Raw genomic sequence first — 16,627 nt, 5'->3', positions numbered from 1 at the left:
TGATGTGGTATTCCATACTACAAATAATTCAGTCTATTGCTCATTCCTTGATAGACATTGCTCAAGTTAGTACATACAGATGTGCTCTGATCTTTATAAGAGCTGTATGATATTTCTTAATGTGAATGTAACATATTTTAGCTAACCATTCCTTTGTTGATAGTCATTGAGGTTGTTTCCTATTTTTCATTATTTAAAAATAGCACTGTAATGAAGAAAGGATTTTGAACATGTATCCTATCAGCTGTGCATGTACGTGTGTGTATTGTAAGCTAAGTTCCTAGAGGAGGAGCTGCTTTGGTAAGAGTATGCAGGTTTTAAATTGTGTGCCAGATTAGTTAATTACATGGGGTCCTCCATCATCATTGTTCCATATAAGTGACAGTCAAGAAAGGAATTCTAGAATTCCCATTTCCAAGACTCTGCCACATCCTCAGTTCCTTTCCTTAAAAATCTAGTAACAGATTGCAAAATGCCACTTCTCTGAGCACCAATTCAGAGAAAAAGGAAGGCTATCATCTGGCACAAATTCTGTACCATGCCATGTTGGGGAAATCCATTCTGCAACTGACCGTTTCCTTTGGGAAGGGAGGGGGAGGCACTAGAATTAAATCTTTTCCTTTCATTTATATCTTACTCACGGAAAGGAAAATTCTGAGTCTTTCAGGGTTTAGTATCAGTACACAGATCCTGTGTCATATGTCAGCCCAGGAAAGCCCTCTCTGTCTGTCTCTCTCTCTTTCCCCCCTCTTAACAAATGTTTCAATGTCATAATTAGGCAGTATCATATGGCCATGAGCCATCGCAGCTTGAAGAATTTTACTGATGTGCGGTGGATGGTTCTTTTTGAGTTTTATTTAAATTTTCCTCCAAACCTTGATGTATTTTGGGCCTGAGCTTCTGGATGTGTGCTAAGTTAATTTGCATGTGTGATAGCAAAGGAATGATTTAGAGTACAGGAGAAGGACCAGCCTGAGGTTTGCTTGCCAGGTACCCCCCTGGACCTTTCCCAGTCCTGACATGGCCATCCAGGGAACAGAGGAGACATCAACGCAATGTGGACACGTTAGGGGTCCCACCAGCTCTCACCTCAGGGGCGATGTAGTCTGGAGTGCCACAGAATGTCTTGGTGGTCACCCCATCCCAGATGTTTTCCTTACACATGCCAAAATCAGCAATCTTGATGTGGCCCTCTGAATCCAGCATCACATTGTCAAGTTTGAGGTCACTGCAGCAGATATAAGAATTTAAGGATTTAACCAATGCTATTTATTTCAAGTCAACCAACAGCTACTCATGATGCGCAAAACACCATGCTTAGTGTTGGGGAAGCACAGAAGTGGATATAAACCAGTCCTTGCCCCCCAGTAGCTTCCAATCTGGCAGATAAAGAGAGGTCTACGTGCTTGTGTGTTTTTCTTTTCCTACAGATCCAACTGTGCCAAGCATCTCACAAGGACACAATGAGACAGCAGCTCTGAGAAGAGAGAGATCCACAGGAAGCTAAATAAAGAGCAGAGCATCCATAGAGCTAATCTTTGTAATTTAAGGGCCCCTTATATTTCATAGTAAGATATATTTTTCACAAAATTATTATTTTTGAAAATAACTCTGAAGATCATGGAGAAAAAAAACTGATGGGGACAATCTGATTTAAGTTCAAGTACTCTAAGCTCTTCTAGGCTGATTCTTAGCACATGACCCCAAGAGTTCCAATTGATTCTTTCAATTAAAAAAATATGTTGCACACCTACTGTGTGACAGGCACTATGCTTGGAGCTACTGTGAACGAGATAAACATCTTGTCCTTGTTCAGATTAAATTCCAATATAGGGAAAAAGACAATTAACAAGTGTTCACATCTATAAGCATGATCATTACAGATTTTGATGGGTGGTGTGAAGAAAATGAAGAGGACGATGAGTTAGTAACTGGGGAAGGTTTCTGTAAGCAGGATATCAGGATGTGTCACCTCCATGGAGGTAACATTTGAGCTTTAACCTAAAGGACATGTGCTATACTCTCATTCTTTTATTTCATCTGTGTCGATGAGGAGAGCTTGGTTATTTTGGTAAATGCTTGCACAATCCCAGCATATTGGGTTATTCCAATATCATCACACTTTCTTCTTCTCTAAACATCTACTCCAATGTCAACACTTGGCATTTCAGTACCAATGAGGAGTCATGATCTGTGGGCAAGTCTTCCTTGATCTCAATAGAGACCACTTTCCTGAGAGATAAGAGGGTCTACTATACAATTCAGATCTCTACCTTAAGTCATCTTCATTGGGTGGTGGACATCTGTGGTCTCTACCTATTTTAGCATCTTATGACAAGAGCATCCCAATATTCCTTCGAAGGATCACCCTTCCCTGATTCTCATGCCATAGAAGGTGGTAGTGCTGATCCTAGCTCCTGGCTCCAGGAGTGGTTATGTGGGCCTGTTCTGGCCATATGAAACACCCCACCGTGCTGGTCACAGTGATAGCTTCAGGAATGGCTATGTGATCCAGTATGAGCTAGTCAAAGACATTGAGCATCAGCCCCTGGCACTTTGGCTGGTATCGTCAAAAAAGAAATGAGCTCTTTTTACTCTGGGATTGCTCAGCTGGTAGAATGTAAGTCTAGAAGTCCCAGGGGTCACCAGAAAGAGAAGAAAGCTAGATAGATAAAGAGGAGTCTAGAGGAAAGGTGATACAGTGAACACTCATAACGTCATTTGAGCCCTGGATCCATCCATGTGTAAAGTCAGATCTGCCCCTTGGGCTTTTCAGTTATGTCGGCCAACAAATGTCTCTTTTAAACAAGTTAGTTTGAATTGAGTTCCTGTCATCACTCTAGACTAAAAGAATACAATCAGAAAAAAAAATACATCGGCATCTCCTATCTGTGTCTGTGAGGTCTATGGCGGGGGGGGGGGGGGTGCCCACTTGCACCACCTGTTCCATGATCTTTGGTACTGTCCATGGTACCACCCATATCCAGGTTTCATACTCATCTACAAGCCACAGTGGTCTCTGAATGTCAGCTCAGAATTTGTAAAACTGGATTTTGCAGCAACATGCCAAGTCTACATGTGACCTGATTAACAGAGACCCATGACATTCCCCTCAGCTTGACCACATGCCCCAAAACAGGCAGCTGGGGCAACTAGGGAAGTGATAACATCTTCATGTGTTCTAGCAAAGGAGTGGGCCACCCTCAGGTGCCAAGGGCCAACAGGTTGTGCAGCTAGGGGACACTCCAGTCATATTCATTGTCACAGAGTAGCATTTTGATAGTCTACTGCATTCTTTTGTTCAATGTAATAATCCTTCATTTCTGTTTCAAAAGGAGGCTAAAGCAGTTGTTTACATTTTCAGAAATCCACCAATGGCAAAATCATCACACATTCCAGGGATGGTGATCCATACATAAGACTCTAAGCTTGGAAGGATCTTTGTCTCCCCTCCATCCAACATCTCCAGCCATGGTCCTCAGAGAGGGCAAGTCTAACATAATTCCTCATCCTCTTTATATAAGGATTGTCCAATTAACTGTAGAGCTAAATGAAAGAGGGAAAAAGACTTTTACCACATGAAGGTAGTTTCAATGAAGTTATAAAACCACACATCCTCTGTTGTGTGATTTTTTTAGTTTTCATTTGATTATCAATTTCAAAAACTCTGTCTCAATCAAGGTTCTTGACGATGAGCAAACCCCCTCCCAAAACAAACAAACAAACAAAAAAAACCCCACAAAAAAACAAAAACAAAAAACCCAACTCTGACCATTTCAACCTAGAAGGAATTGTTTAAAAGGTACTGGGAGTTCACAGAATCTCCAAGGAGGCTAGACAACCAGATGTGGAGGCAAGGCAGCCAGGAATAATGCTGAACTGCAATGCAGAGCTAGTCCAGTGACGATGTCACAGATGCCACCACAGACGTCTTGTTCCATGAGGCCTAATGGTGGACTCTGGGTGCTGTTGCTGAAAACTAGTTCCCCTCATGCCTCTGGAAACTAGATGTGGCTGATTACTATGGCCACTCTCAATTCTACAGTCTCTGCCTTTCTTGGTCACTACTTTCTGATTCACGGTGTTGTATGACTGTGACAAGTGTCAAAGCCTAGGTTATGTGTCTGCCCTTGCTGCAGGAAGACTGTGAAAGTATGTCATTTTCTCTCTGTAGAGTAGGAGCTGGACTCTGTTCCTACACACAAATGAAAGAGATTCAGATGCTGAATTCCTTAAAAGAGTGACAAACGTCCCCTAAAAAATATGACTAGTTGAAGAAGAATGGGAGAATGTGTAGTTAGGAGAGATAGCTTTGAGAGTTAGCTGAAGTCTCAGCACCTGAAATTTAATCTTTGTATTTTATGACCTGAATGGCAAAGGTCCTGGATGCCAGACCCCAAGCCAGGTCCCTACTAGATTGGAAACCTAGCCCTGGATCTCAACCCAACTGACAGGAAACTCTACTTCCTCTCCTGGTCCCTCCCCTGGAACTGGATTTTCTTCCAATAAACTTGCAGTCCCACATTTAATCTACTCAGCAATCCTGAGCGGCCAGTTCTATTCTAGTCAAGACCCATCCCTCACAAGAGTTAGGTTCTAATGTCAGCACATAAGGTGAAAATCATGTAGAGCCAACGATTACCCACAATCCCCCTTTCTTTAGTTAAGCACCTGCTGGAGTCACTGGCTTGAATTAGGAGGTCATGCCACAGGGTGGATAACGTGTTCCTTTTAACACCAGAGTTCTGTTTGGCACAGGACACTCCCACTATGGCGGTCAAATGGAATTGGGGGCTTCATAGGTGCCATCTCTTGCACACATGGTGACACAGTTTCATTGAGGGCAAGCATGGCCAGAATGAGCACACGATTTACAGTTTAAATTCTTATTTTTCTCTCTCTTCCTATTTCTTCACTGAGCTCACTCATGTGCCAGGTGAAACCACTCCTTTTCCTGACCTTCATTCTTCCACTATCAGGAATAACTATGGAGAGTAGGGATTCTATGTACTCAGGATGATTGTCCTTCTCCGCTAGCTTCATATCATGACTTCAAGGACTAAAAACAAAACAAAACAAAAAAAAAAAACAACAAAGCCCCTGGACTCTGCAGGCTTCTGGCAAGATACACACTTTCCATCCCTTCATTCCACCAGTGCCCACAGCCTCCCCTCCACCATCTGCCTTGAGCCCACCAGGGTTCATCTCTTTATACCTTTTTGGTCCTATGTCTTTCAATTGCACCGCGATGCCCAGGACATTCAGGTCACTCTAACCCTCCAGAGCCCGATCCCATGCTCTCCACAGAATGACAGGCACCCTGCTCACCACGTGGCACACACCAGCCCCCACCCTGCTCGACTTTTCTCTACAGCACTTATCGCAACCTGACACACCGTATCTCTGGGATTTATGGATCTGTCTCCGACCACTACGACAGAAGCTCTACAAAGGGAGGCGGTTTTGCCTGTTTCCTTCCCTGCTGCATCCGCACCATCTAGAAGAGTGTCCAGCACATAGTAGGCTTTTAATAAATGTATGTCAAATAAATGAATGACATGGAGTTTCATGGCTCTTCACGATCTTTTCGATAGACTCTCGCCCATGCCAAGTGCCCTTTGGAAGCCCCATGCCCCTGCCAGCCTCTCTTGCATAACCAGCCAGCCCAAGCCTGCACTGCCTATGCCATTTGCATCCATGTGGCATCAGGAGAATTGTACACACTGGACTCACTGACCAATAGCAGTCTCAGGCTCAGTAGTCTGCCGTGCGTGAAATATAAAACGGTATGACTCACACAGCCATGATCATACACTTGCTCCTCCAAAAACGGGCAAATGCCAAGTCCTGAACTTAATCCTGTCTTTCAGGGCAAGCATTTCAGAGATTCATTTCTAAATTGTAGTTACATAGCAAAAAAAAAAAAAAAAAGTGTTTCATAATAATAGGATCCATCATATCCCGCAGCCGAGATTCTCTGCTTGCTCCCCCAGATTGGGGGTCCAAAGACAAGAGAAGGAAGTGCCAGGGCCCCACTGGTGAGCCTCCCCTTCTTAAAGCAAATGGTCTCACATCTGAGGCTCTGAACCATCACTGGTGGTGGAGTCCATAGAGATCTTCCCATCACCATCGAGAGCTGCCCAAACTTTGCCAGGGCAGTGGGCGATGCTGCCTGGCAGAACACATGCCCAAGTCAGGGCTGGAGGATTCCTCCCCCACCATGGATTCTAATTTTAAAAGCAGTTAAAGAAAGAGGCAGGGAGGGAAGGAGCTGAGGGAGCCGCAAGGATGGAAAGGGTAGCAGTGCTCACTTACCGGTAAATGATGCCCTTGCTCTGTAAGAAGAACAGACCGATGGCAATTTCTGCAGCGTAAAATCTGAAATTAGAAAAAAAAAAAAAAAGCGATGGAGAGATTCAAGGACATCGTATGCCTGGCAAACCCTCAGAATTCCATACGATATTGAACCAGGCGTAGGGCATTAACATCTCACCATGGATGGTCAGCCACACGTCTCCTAAAACGACGTCTGGGAGTGTAGATGTGTGGACAGAGTTTAGAGAGCCGGGAGGCTGCCTTAAGGACAAATCAGAGGTTCAGCACTTGCTCAGCGGGGAGGAGGCCCTGGGAGAGGATGGACTGGATGGAGAACGACAATTTCTGTCTACGACAAATCGAGTATCTGAATACTAACAGCTAAACTGTTGAAGGCTTACTGTCTACATGCCACCATTTCAGGTTATTATCTGATTAAATTCTAATAACAGTTCTGTGAAGTAGGCCCTACTTTTACCTCCCTCTTCCTGACATGAGGAAACAGAGGCTTAGTGACAGAAAATAACTTGATTAAGTGATATCACTAATGAATGGCATGACATCTGTCTAAAGCGTGAGCTCTTATTTTTTTTTTTAAAGTTTATTTATTTATTTTGAGAGTGAGGTGGGGAGAAGCAGAGAGAGAGGGAAAGAGAGTCCCAAGTAGGCTCCAGGCTGGCAGAGCAGATTCCAATGTGGGGCTCAGTCCCACGAGCCCGTGAGATCATGACCTGAACCTGAAACCAAGAGTCAGACTAAGCCATCCAGGTACCCCTAAAGTAAGCACTTAGCAAAGGCTGAGAATAAAAGAGATTTTGAGAGAACCAGAAAGTCCAGTTATACCACAGGGTTAGGCAGGGCTTTAGGGAACTATGTTAAGCGTTCTGACAATTTGTTTTCTGTGATAACGAGCATAGGGTCCGTGCTCAGTTAGGCATTAGAAGCAAAAGAACAGCCAACCCCTGGTTCTATGGGAATTATGACTAGATCTAGAAGCTCAAGAATGCAAACCCTACCAGAATACAGTGCTCACAACCTCAGCAGGTGGGAAGAGAGGGGGCAGAGCTGAACTGAACAGGAGCCAGCAAGCCTTGGGAGTGACCAGATAGAGCCCTAGATTGAGCCCTCGGGGGCTTTCCAGAGGGACAATAAGATTTTAGCAAACCCCTCAGGAGAGGCTAACTCTGGTCATCCCACAACTTGCTGTCCCTGTTCACCAACAGCAGGGGAGGAACACGATGAGATCTGTGTTCTCAAAAGAAAATTCTGGCTGCCTTGGAACTGACAGGGACAGAATGGACTCAGCAGGGGAAACACAGTTCCAAAAACCTGAATCAGTCTCCCCACCCAGGAGCCACAGGGCACAGCTACAATGCAACTTGATTCCTCATCCCCTGGGAATAAGGGTATCTGAGTGTGTGTGTGTGTGTGTGTGTGTGTGTGTGTGAGAGAGAGAGAGAGAGAGAGAGAGAGAGAGAGAGGGGGAGAGAGGGAGAGAGAGAGGTGTAGGACAAAAATCTGGGTCAGAATGTGGATCTGTCTCACACCAGCTCTGTGATCTTGAGCAAGTTTCTACAAACTCTGGGCCCAGGCACATACTAAGCTCTCAACAAATACTGACAAATGAATAAACAAAACCTACAAGGATAGCCCCCGAGGCATCTAGGGGGCCTTTCCCTTAGGAGTCTGGGGCAAAACATCAGCGATAAAGAAAGAACTGTGGTTCTCAAGCTTTAGGTTCTTAGCTGGTATCAGGAAAACAAAAAAGAAAAGGATCCCATATCAAGCAGAATACCTTTTCCCCCTGGCCATACGTTTATCATGAAGCGGTTCAAGATGCTAACAATCCCTATTCAGCTAAAAATCCAAGGGAACAAACATGCAAGGATCCCACAGGAAAAGAAGAACAGCACAAGTTTGTACTTACACAGCGTGAGGCTCCTTAAACCGGCCAACTTGTTGGATGTGGTACATGAGGTCACCCCCGTTCACGTACTCCATCACAAAGTACAGGCGGTCCTGGGACGGGAGAGCAAACGGCAACATCAATATCCTGTGTTTCTCAGGTTCCAGATGGAGAGCAGCGGACAGCTGGGATTTATGATCAAAACCCCCAGGACTCTGTGACAAGCCCCTATTTGCCAGGCCCATTATTTCCCAAATGCAGTATTTGTGCCACTGGAAGAATGCAACTGGGCCAAGGTGGCACATGATTTTTTTTTAAATTAATAACTGCAAAGTTCTATTTGTTTGTACTGGAAAATGTAATTAGCAGATTACTATTGTGACTTAATGGATATTATTATTTAGGATAAAAGCTAATTGTAACGAAGAGTGGAAAATAAATCCATGGATCATATTACAGATAACAGGTAACTGTGGTAACCAGCCTCCAGGATGGCCCCCTGTGATTTTCACCCCCTGGTCCTCACGTCCTTGTGTAGCTTCTTCCCACAAGGAATAGGACTGACTTGCATAACTGGTAGAGCAGTGTAAAAAATGGGGGCACCTGGGTGACTCAGTAGGTTGTGTCCAACTCTTGATTTTGGTTCAAGTCATGGACTCACGGCTCGTGAGATTAAGCCCTGCATCAGGCTCTGTGCTGACAGCATGAAGCTTGCTTGGGATTCTCTCTCTCTCTCTCTCTCTCTCTCTCTCTCTCTCTCTCTCTTTCTCTCTCAAAATAATTAAATAAATATTAAAAAAAGAATATTGTAAAAATTACAGTGTGTGACTAACATGACTAGGTCACAAAAGATACTGTAGCTTCCATTTTGCTCTCTCTTGGATCATTTGTTTGGGGAAGTTGGCCACCACATCATGGGAATGCTCAAGCAACATATGGGAAGGTACATTTGGCCAAGAACCAAGGCTGCCAATGGCCAGCACCAACTCCCCAGACAAGGGAAGGAACTACCTTGGGAATAAACTCTCCAGCCCCAGTCAAGCCTTCTGATGACTGCAATCCCAGCTGACCACTTGCCTACAACTTTTCATGTGAGACCCCAAAACTAGAACCACCCAAGTTAGCCACTCGTGAGTTCCGGCCCCAGAAACGGCGAGATAATAAATGTTTATTGTGGTTTTAAGCCATTAAGTATTGAGGTATTGTAATAGATAACTAACTAACATGTGACTACGGAGGGAATCTGAGTGGCCTTGGAGGGCCTATCCAGAAGGAGTGCAGGACTGTGAGACAAGGAGCCCACAGAGAACTAAGCTCACATACGTGAAGTGCTCTAACACGATGGTGGCCTCATCACAAATGTTTCAGCCACTATCAACAAAATCTTATGGCTCACAGAAGATTATTTTATACATAACAGTCATAGATGCCTTTCTCCAATGTGTACTTTCTAATAACTGGAATGATAACTATTATAAAATAAAGCTGCCAGGGCACCTGGGTGGCTCAGTCGGTTGAGCGTCTGACTCTGGCTCAGGTCATGATCTCAGGGTGTAAGAGTTCGAGCCCTGCGTCGGGCTCTGTGCTGACAGCTCAGAGCCTGGAGCCTGCTTTGAGTTCTGTGTCTCCCTGCTCTCTCTGCACCTCCCCCACTCGCACACACTCTCTCTCAAAAATGAATAAACATTAAAAAAATTAAAAAAAAATAAAGCTGCCATCTTGTGAGCATTTATTATGTGACTTAGCCAACTGTCTTTACATATTTTGTCTCATTTATCTCTCTAAACAATCCAACAGGACAGTATTACCATGCTTCCCCTTTTAAAGATGTTAAAGTTCAAGCCCAGAAAGGGTAAGTAACTTGCTGATTGTCGGTGATTCAGCTGTTCAGCGGCAGAGCCGGGATTTGAACCCCAGGCAGGTTGGTTCCAAACCTTATCAGGCTGCTACCCGTGTAAGACTCTGACTAGACATTGTATGGCTGTGTGCGTGTGTCCTCCCTTCTAAGAGCTTCCAGTCCAGGAGGGGCGAGAAAGGACCTAGAGATCCAGCCACACAGCAAGACAGAAGCTGACAGGTCACAGGGCAAAAGTACAGGTTGATCAATTATTTTTGCAAAGTCAAGGGACTTTCTCACACTACTTCACCCCCTCAACATCTTTACTGAGAGGCAGAGAGGGAGGCAGAGTTATCACTTCTGTCTCTCAGTGTCCAAGGCGTATGAGGCTTGCAAAAAAAGGTCATCCACAAGGTAGTGGCAGAGTGGAGATAGTCAGTCAGAACCGCCGACACCCAGCCCCTGGTTCTTTGGGGGGTTTTTTTTGATAGAAAACAAGCCTTAAAAATAGCATCTGTCTTTGCTGCACGTTGAAGGGAACCAAAACACTTGCTTTTAAAAATTATTTTTAAAACTAGCAGATGGCATTGGCCACAGAGCGAAAAGTAAGTAAAGGAGAGATTTCACTTGCTTGCTTGCAGCTTTGGAAGAACTCAGCTTGCCCCCCAAACTCATTAGTTAGAATCCCAACATCAGGGAGAGCTCTGCTTGTAGCTAATGCCGTGTTTTGTGGTTTGCTTCTGCCATGAACCGTATGCGGGAAAATCCTGAGATCCATCATCTTTGAACTGTACTGAGTCTGCCTTGGGCACACCAGTGCTTCATATAGGAAACAGTGTGGCTGGCGTCCTGCCTTCCCTGTTTTCTGAACGAACACTTAATGATGCCCGCCCTAGGCCAGGCATTATTTTACTACCAGGGAGGCTGCTATGAATAATCCATGGTGCCTGATGTTAAGGATTCCCCAGATGCGTGAGGAGACCAGGTAAATTTCTAAACGGCACTGTTTCCCAAAATGTGGAGGGAGATAATTTTAGGTGGGCTACGGATGCATAAGGCTTTTCCTTCATAGTTTTGTGTTTATTTTAATGTGTATTTTGGAAAACAGAACTAGCCCTTGAAGCCCCTGATTCTGTGGCTATTATTGCTGAGGGGGACAGCGGAGTGCACAGAGTTACAAAGGATGAAGGAGTGAGGCAAGGCTGGGACCAGATTATGATAAATTGCATAAGGCCATCAACTTCAAACTTTGGTTGTCTCCCACACGAGCTCCAAGATTGTACCACATTTACCCGCCTCATCCGCTAAAATTTACTTATTTTAAAGATATTTCCATTAAAATTTACTTCACTTTTTTTACTTAGACACATTATTTAACAATTTTACAACTTCACACCAAAGTCATAAGTAGAAATTCATTGTCTCTGTAAAAAAACAAAAATGCATATCTGGAGTCTATCAACTCTATGCTATATCTGGTCTGGCTTTTGCTCTATCGGTCCCTCAACGGACTTATTTTTAAAGCGAATGCAATTCGTCCATGTACCACCAAGTTCATCTGGCACTCCAAGGTAAGGCACATCCAAATTTGAAAAACACTGCCAGGGGCAACCTCGAGCCAATCTTGAGCAGGGAGGTGAATTTTAGAACGGTTCCTTGAGCATTTATTTTTGCAAGTCATGTATTAGGTGTTAAAGGGGTAAACAATGATGAATAGCATATGGGCCTTGCCCTCAGAGAATTCAGAGTCTTGTGAAAACAGATATGCAACCAACTCGAGCCAGAATCTAAAATAAAACGTGATAAGCGGAATTGCGTGACAGGCACGAAGAGGGAGCTCCGGGGGCGTCAGCTAACTAAGTGGTCCTCACCCACTGCCTCTGATTCTTACATAATTATCCCCCCCACCAACATAATGCCCTGAGATCTGACTTTGCTCCCCACTCTTCCAATAAAATCGTTTCAAGGCCTCGAAAGATCTTTCTTCTGGTCACATGCAGGGTTCTCCATTAGGACCTCTTCGCTGTACTCTACTCGTGAAAATCAGAAAGGTGTTGGGCATTGAGTCTCCCCGAATTGTTCAAGTTTCCAGTGAGGGCTTGTCACAGCTTAAGACTTCAGCCCTCATCTCTCTGGGCTGATGAGTCTTGACTTATATTTCCATCCCCTGTCTTTCTCCTGAGCTCCAGTTCGCTCCAGCTGGCTACAGGACGTTTCTACGTGGGTGTTCCACTGTCGACTCCAATTAAAAGCGCAGAAAGGCAAGCTCTCCCTTCCCTCTTCAATCTAGACAGCCTGCTCAACTTTCAAAGCGTTTCCCCCAAAACTGTCATTGTTATTGTTGTTATTCTTCATTAACACGCTGCCCTTGTCCCCCGAGCATGAAACGACTTCAGGTAATTTTAAATTTCCCTTCCCCTTTCTCGCTTGTGTTCAGTCACTGAGGAAATCAAACTAAATGTCTGTCTGTCACACCGCATCATGCAAAATGGTTGGATAGAATGTCTCACATCTGGAGCGGGAGTGTAAGGGTAGTTTGATTTAAAACAATGACTGCAAGGCATGTGCCGAATTTATCGGGGTGGGGGAGGGCGGGCACGGCAGAGAATTCAAAGAAATCGTCATTCTTTCCCCAAGGCGGCTGAAAGCGGGATGTGATGTGACGCCCACGACACCTGACACTTTTAAGGAGATGCCACAGACAGAGAGGATCCAGAATGTGGGCAACTCCAAGAGCATGCGCCATGCTTTCAAGTGAGTTTCAGTAAGCATTTGCCTATCGAATGATCCTTAATAGTTTGCGAAGCTGGCCAGTGAATCTATACCGTCCGTAAGCCGTTCCTTTTATTGCTCAGATGCAAGTATTCGTCTCGAGAAGCTGTGCAGTGCCATGGTTGAGAGCCGTACCTGTAGCGCATGCACTACTAGTCCTGGGTTCAAGTCTCAATTACACCGCTTGCACACTCTGAGGGCTTGCATCCGGTACTAAACCCTCCCTGCCTTCCTAAAGGGGTAATGATAGCTTCTCCTTCAGAGGGTTTTGCAGAGATATAGAGATGATGCATGTCATATCCTTGCAGATTCAGTGCCTCCCTCAAGTAGTCATGGACATGTGTCACACACAACTTTTTCCCCTCTGTATTCTATAGCCTTAGAATCTTTCTCAGAATCAAGCAATGGATGCTCCTCTTTCTTTCCAGCTTTCCAAGCCTTGCCCTTCCACACAGAGAGCAAAGCTCTCAAGGGCTAGGACCATCTCTACTCTTCCTTGGATTTCTATAGATCTTTGATTACTGAATGAACATGCAAAGGCCACCATTAAGAAGGCAGAGAGAACCAGGGTGTGTCCCTTCCTACCCATACCCACTTTATATGCCTGGGCTGCGTTCCTGAGTCCTCTCCTGCACTCACGATCCTCAGATGCTTCAGTTGCCTAAAGCGCCAACACGTGCAAAACTCTCACCAGCTTCCCCTCCTCGGAGGCACTCGATGCTGTGTTTATACCACCAGCGGTAGGTTACGCCTGGCTCCAACCCGTTAGTTTCCTTGCACTCAAAATGGCGACTCCCACTTGACAGGAGCACCAGTGATCCCTTCCCTGTAGATCCAACCCCTTCTTAAAGGTTCCTACTGAGTTGGTAGTGGCCAACTACCAGTGGACTGGGCCAGGAATAAAACTTCTGACCTATGCTGAACCAATCAGATTCTGTTTCCCAAGAGTACGAATTAGAACCAATCAGATTCTCTTTCCCATGAGTGTGAATCAGGGAATTCGGCAGATAGGCAACCTGCAAGGAGTTAGAGAGGCTATGCTGTTACCATGATCAGGGAGAAACAAAGAAAACAAGGATAAAGAAACAGACATCTATTCTAGAAAGCTTTGAAGTTCTGGTTCTTCATGAGGCTCAGGTACATCTTTGCCTTTGGGTTGTTTCCTTCCAATAAGATTCTGTCTCTCTCTCTCTCTCTCTTTTTAATGCAATAGTTTGGAGGAGGAGGTTTTCTGTTTCTGGCAACCCAACTATTGCCTACTGAGACTCTGCCAGAGTTCCTACAGCAACACCCTTCTATCAAACCATACCCCTGGGCACTCATGCCAACTCTGAGCCGATCCTGAGTTACCAGGACCCCTTGGACGTTCTCGGTGCTCAAAGGACATGACCTCAGGGGCCAGGTCTACAAGAAGAACCATCCTCACCCCTCTCCCTGTCCCCGCGTGCATTCTGGGGCGATGCCCATCCCAGCATGCCTTGCAACTGAGTTCTTGCTGGACCACGACAGCAAATTTGGGGAGGAAGTAACTTCTGTCCTTCAATGACTCATAAAATCTAATTCTATTTAAAAAAAAAAAAAAGAAGTGCATATGTTCAATTGAAAAGAAAACATTTAAAATAGATGTTTTGCTAAGGAGACTTAACTGCCTGTGCCCACTGGCAGTTGGGAAATTGCATGAATGTGCCAGGCTGACAATTGTCCCTGAGAAAAACTGTAAAAGGACCGGAGGAAACATAATCCTTTTGTGCCCATGCAGCAAGGCGCCCCTCAAACTCAGCTCCATTAGTGCAGGTAGCCTCCATTTATCATTTATTCTGCACATTGTATATCATCGTCTTAAATCCTCACTTATTACGCTCACTTGAAAGATGATGAAACCAATATTCAGAGCTGTTAAGTGACTTTCTAGAGGTCACACAGCCAATAACCACACACACAGACTTATGTGGCTGAGGCGCTCATGCTTATCCCTCTGTGCTTCTAGAACAATTTGCCTAAACCCCAGTTCATCTAATGAGCAATTTTAAAAATTCAACTTCTTTCTGATGGCTTTTACATCTCCTTGGGTATTAACTTTGGCCATCTTGTGGCACATTCAACACTTTCAAATTGTTTTATTATAGACATTTCTGAAATAATATAAATTCAAAACAAAGATAATTATCCACGGACCCCTCCCTAAATCAAATCAAAGTTTTCATTTGTCTGTGTCTTTTTCGGATTCTTTTCCGTGTGCGTATGCAGTTTTAACACGTTTAGAACAATCTCTTAAATAAAATTTAATACCTTTCATTCTCGGTTAACGTTGTGCCATGCATATTTTTCAGAGATTTTTTTAATCCATTTTTTTTGAGAATATACTTCTGATGTAACTTTGCTTTTCCAAATAAGTTTTTTAAATTTAAATTTGCATCATTCTAAGAATGACAAAAGTTGTTTTGCATATTGGTGGGTGTCTTTTTCCCTTTTATCTATTTTGGCCACCTTCGGATTTTTTTTTTTAATTCTATTAAGGATCGTTCGTTTTCAAAATTCTAAGTCACTAGCGAGAAAAACACATCAAATTTGCAGCACGTTAGACTGGATTTGTCATTTTTTCAAAGTAGCTGATTCATAAAGGAATTCTGGGTCACAAAATACAAAATGACAATCCACTCGGGTTACACTGGCCTCCTCTCTGCTCCTCAAACACGCTGAGTATATTCCCGCCTAGGGCTCTTACACTCACTCTTCCTCCTTGTCTAGAACGCTTTGCCTCCAGATAACCACATGCCTCGTTCCCTCACTTGCTCTGGTCTCTGCTCAAACGTCACCCTTATCAGAAAGACTTTTCTTTGATCATCCTATCAAAAATAGCATCCCTCCGACCCAATCCCTCCATCTCTTCCCCCATAATGTTCTGTCGCACTGTTGTTGGTTATCTGTCTCCCCCCTTGGACATAAATTCCCCAGGGACAGGGGACTTTATCTCTTTTGTCCACTGATGGAGCCCTCACAAGGATGCAGCTGGGTCCCGACACATTTATTTCAACAAATAAATATTTGCTGACAGGATCAATCAGCATTAGTAGCCTCTGTATACTGCAGGCATGGTCTGACTTCTAGGGAGGCTGGCTTCAGAGATACTGCCTGCTGCAGCCCAGCCTGCCTCCCCTCCTCCGCAGCACCAATCAGGGGGTCAGGGCCGATGCAATTCTAGAAGGTGAGTGTGAGCCAGATGACCACCTCTATGGGCCTTCCCCAAAAAGGGGGTGTCGCCTTCCTGCTCACCTGAGACAAGCAACCGATGACGGTTTGCCTCATATATATGCAGTGCTCCCTACATTTGAAAATCTCTCCCACCATAAAACCTTTCCAATCATTGCAGTATCCTTGTAGGGTGAGCAGGTGACTCTTCCATAGTGGAAGGAACCCCTGAAGGGGCTTTAGGAAACCCGGCTGTCTAACCAGACATTTCACCTCTCTGAGGGTTGGTTTCCACCGAAATGTGGACAGCACTTGCTTATAGTGTTCTGGTGAAAACTGGATGGAATCATGAGAGCGAAAGTGACTTAGAAACTAGACAAAGGAACCGGGGTCAGGATAGCAAGGTTGGGGGTCTGGACTCTTGCAGAACAAATCCCAGTGTCACCATTAACCTACTGTGTGAGACTGCACGAGTTACTTAACATCTCTGAATCTCAGCATCCTCCTGGAGAAAGCAGGGACAGTACCTGAATCTCAGCATCCTCCTGGAGAAAGCAGGGACAGTACCTGAATCTCAGCATCCTCCTGGAGAAAGCAGGGACAGTACC

General features: G+C 44.6%; 1 protein-coding gene and 1 long non-coding RNA gene across 4 annotated transcripts in view; both read right to left on the bottom strand.

The window, feature by feature from the left end:
- Positions 1 to 16,627, bottom strand: part of PRKCB (protein kinase C beta) — a 331,104-nt gene that overhangs the window by 42,974 nt on the left and 271,503 nt on the right. For all 3 annotated transcript variants that reach the window (XM_049638440.1, XM_049638439.1, XM_049638441.1), the window contains 3 exons: positions 8,243 to 8,334; positions 6,316 to 6,378; positions 1,090 to 1,228 (listed from right to left, as the gene is read on the bottom strand). In XM_049638440.1, the coding sequence (XP_049494397.1) occupies positions 1,090 to 1,228; positions 6,316 to 6,378; positions 8,243 to 8,334 (294 nt within the window). The remainder of the gene's footprint in view (positions 1 to 1,089; positions 1,229 to 6,315; positions 6,379 to 8,242; positions 8,335 to 16,627) is intronic.
- The window catches only part of LOC125927973 (uncharacterized), a 6,767-nt gene continuing 4,150 nt past the window's right edge, over positions 14,011 to 16,627 (bottom strand). Inside the window, exon 2 of the long non-coding RNA XR_007459512.1 lies at positions 14,011 to 16,586. This is a non-coding gene — a long non-coding RNA (uncharacterized LOC125927973). The remainder of the gene's footprint in view (positions 16,587 to 16,627) is intronic.

Source organism: Panthera uncia, chromosome E3, assembly GCF_023721935.1.
Source record: "Panthera uncia isolate 11264 chromosome E3, Puncia_PCG_1.0, whole genome shotgun sequence".
In the NCBI taxonomy this organism is placed as follows: domain Eukaryota; kingdom Metazoa; phylum Chordata; class Mammalia; order Carnivora; family Felidae; genus Panthera; species Panthera uncia.
This window is presented reverse-complemented; position numbering and strand designations above follow the sequence as displayed.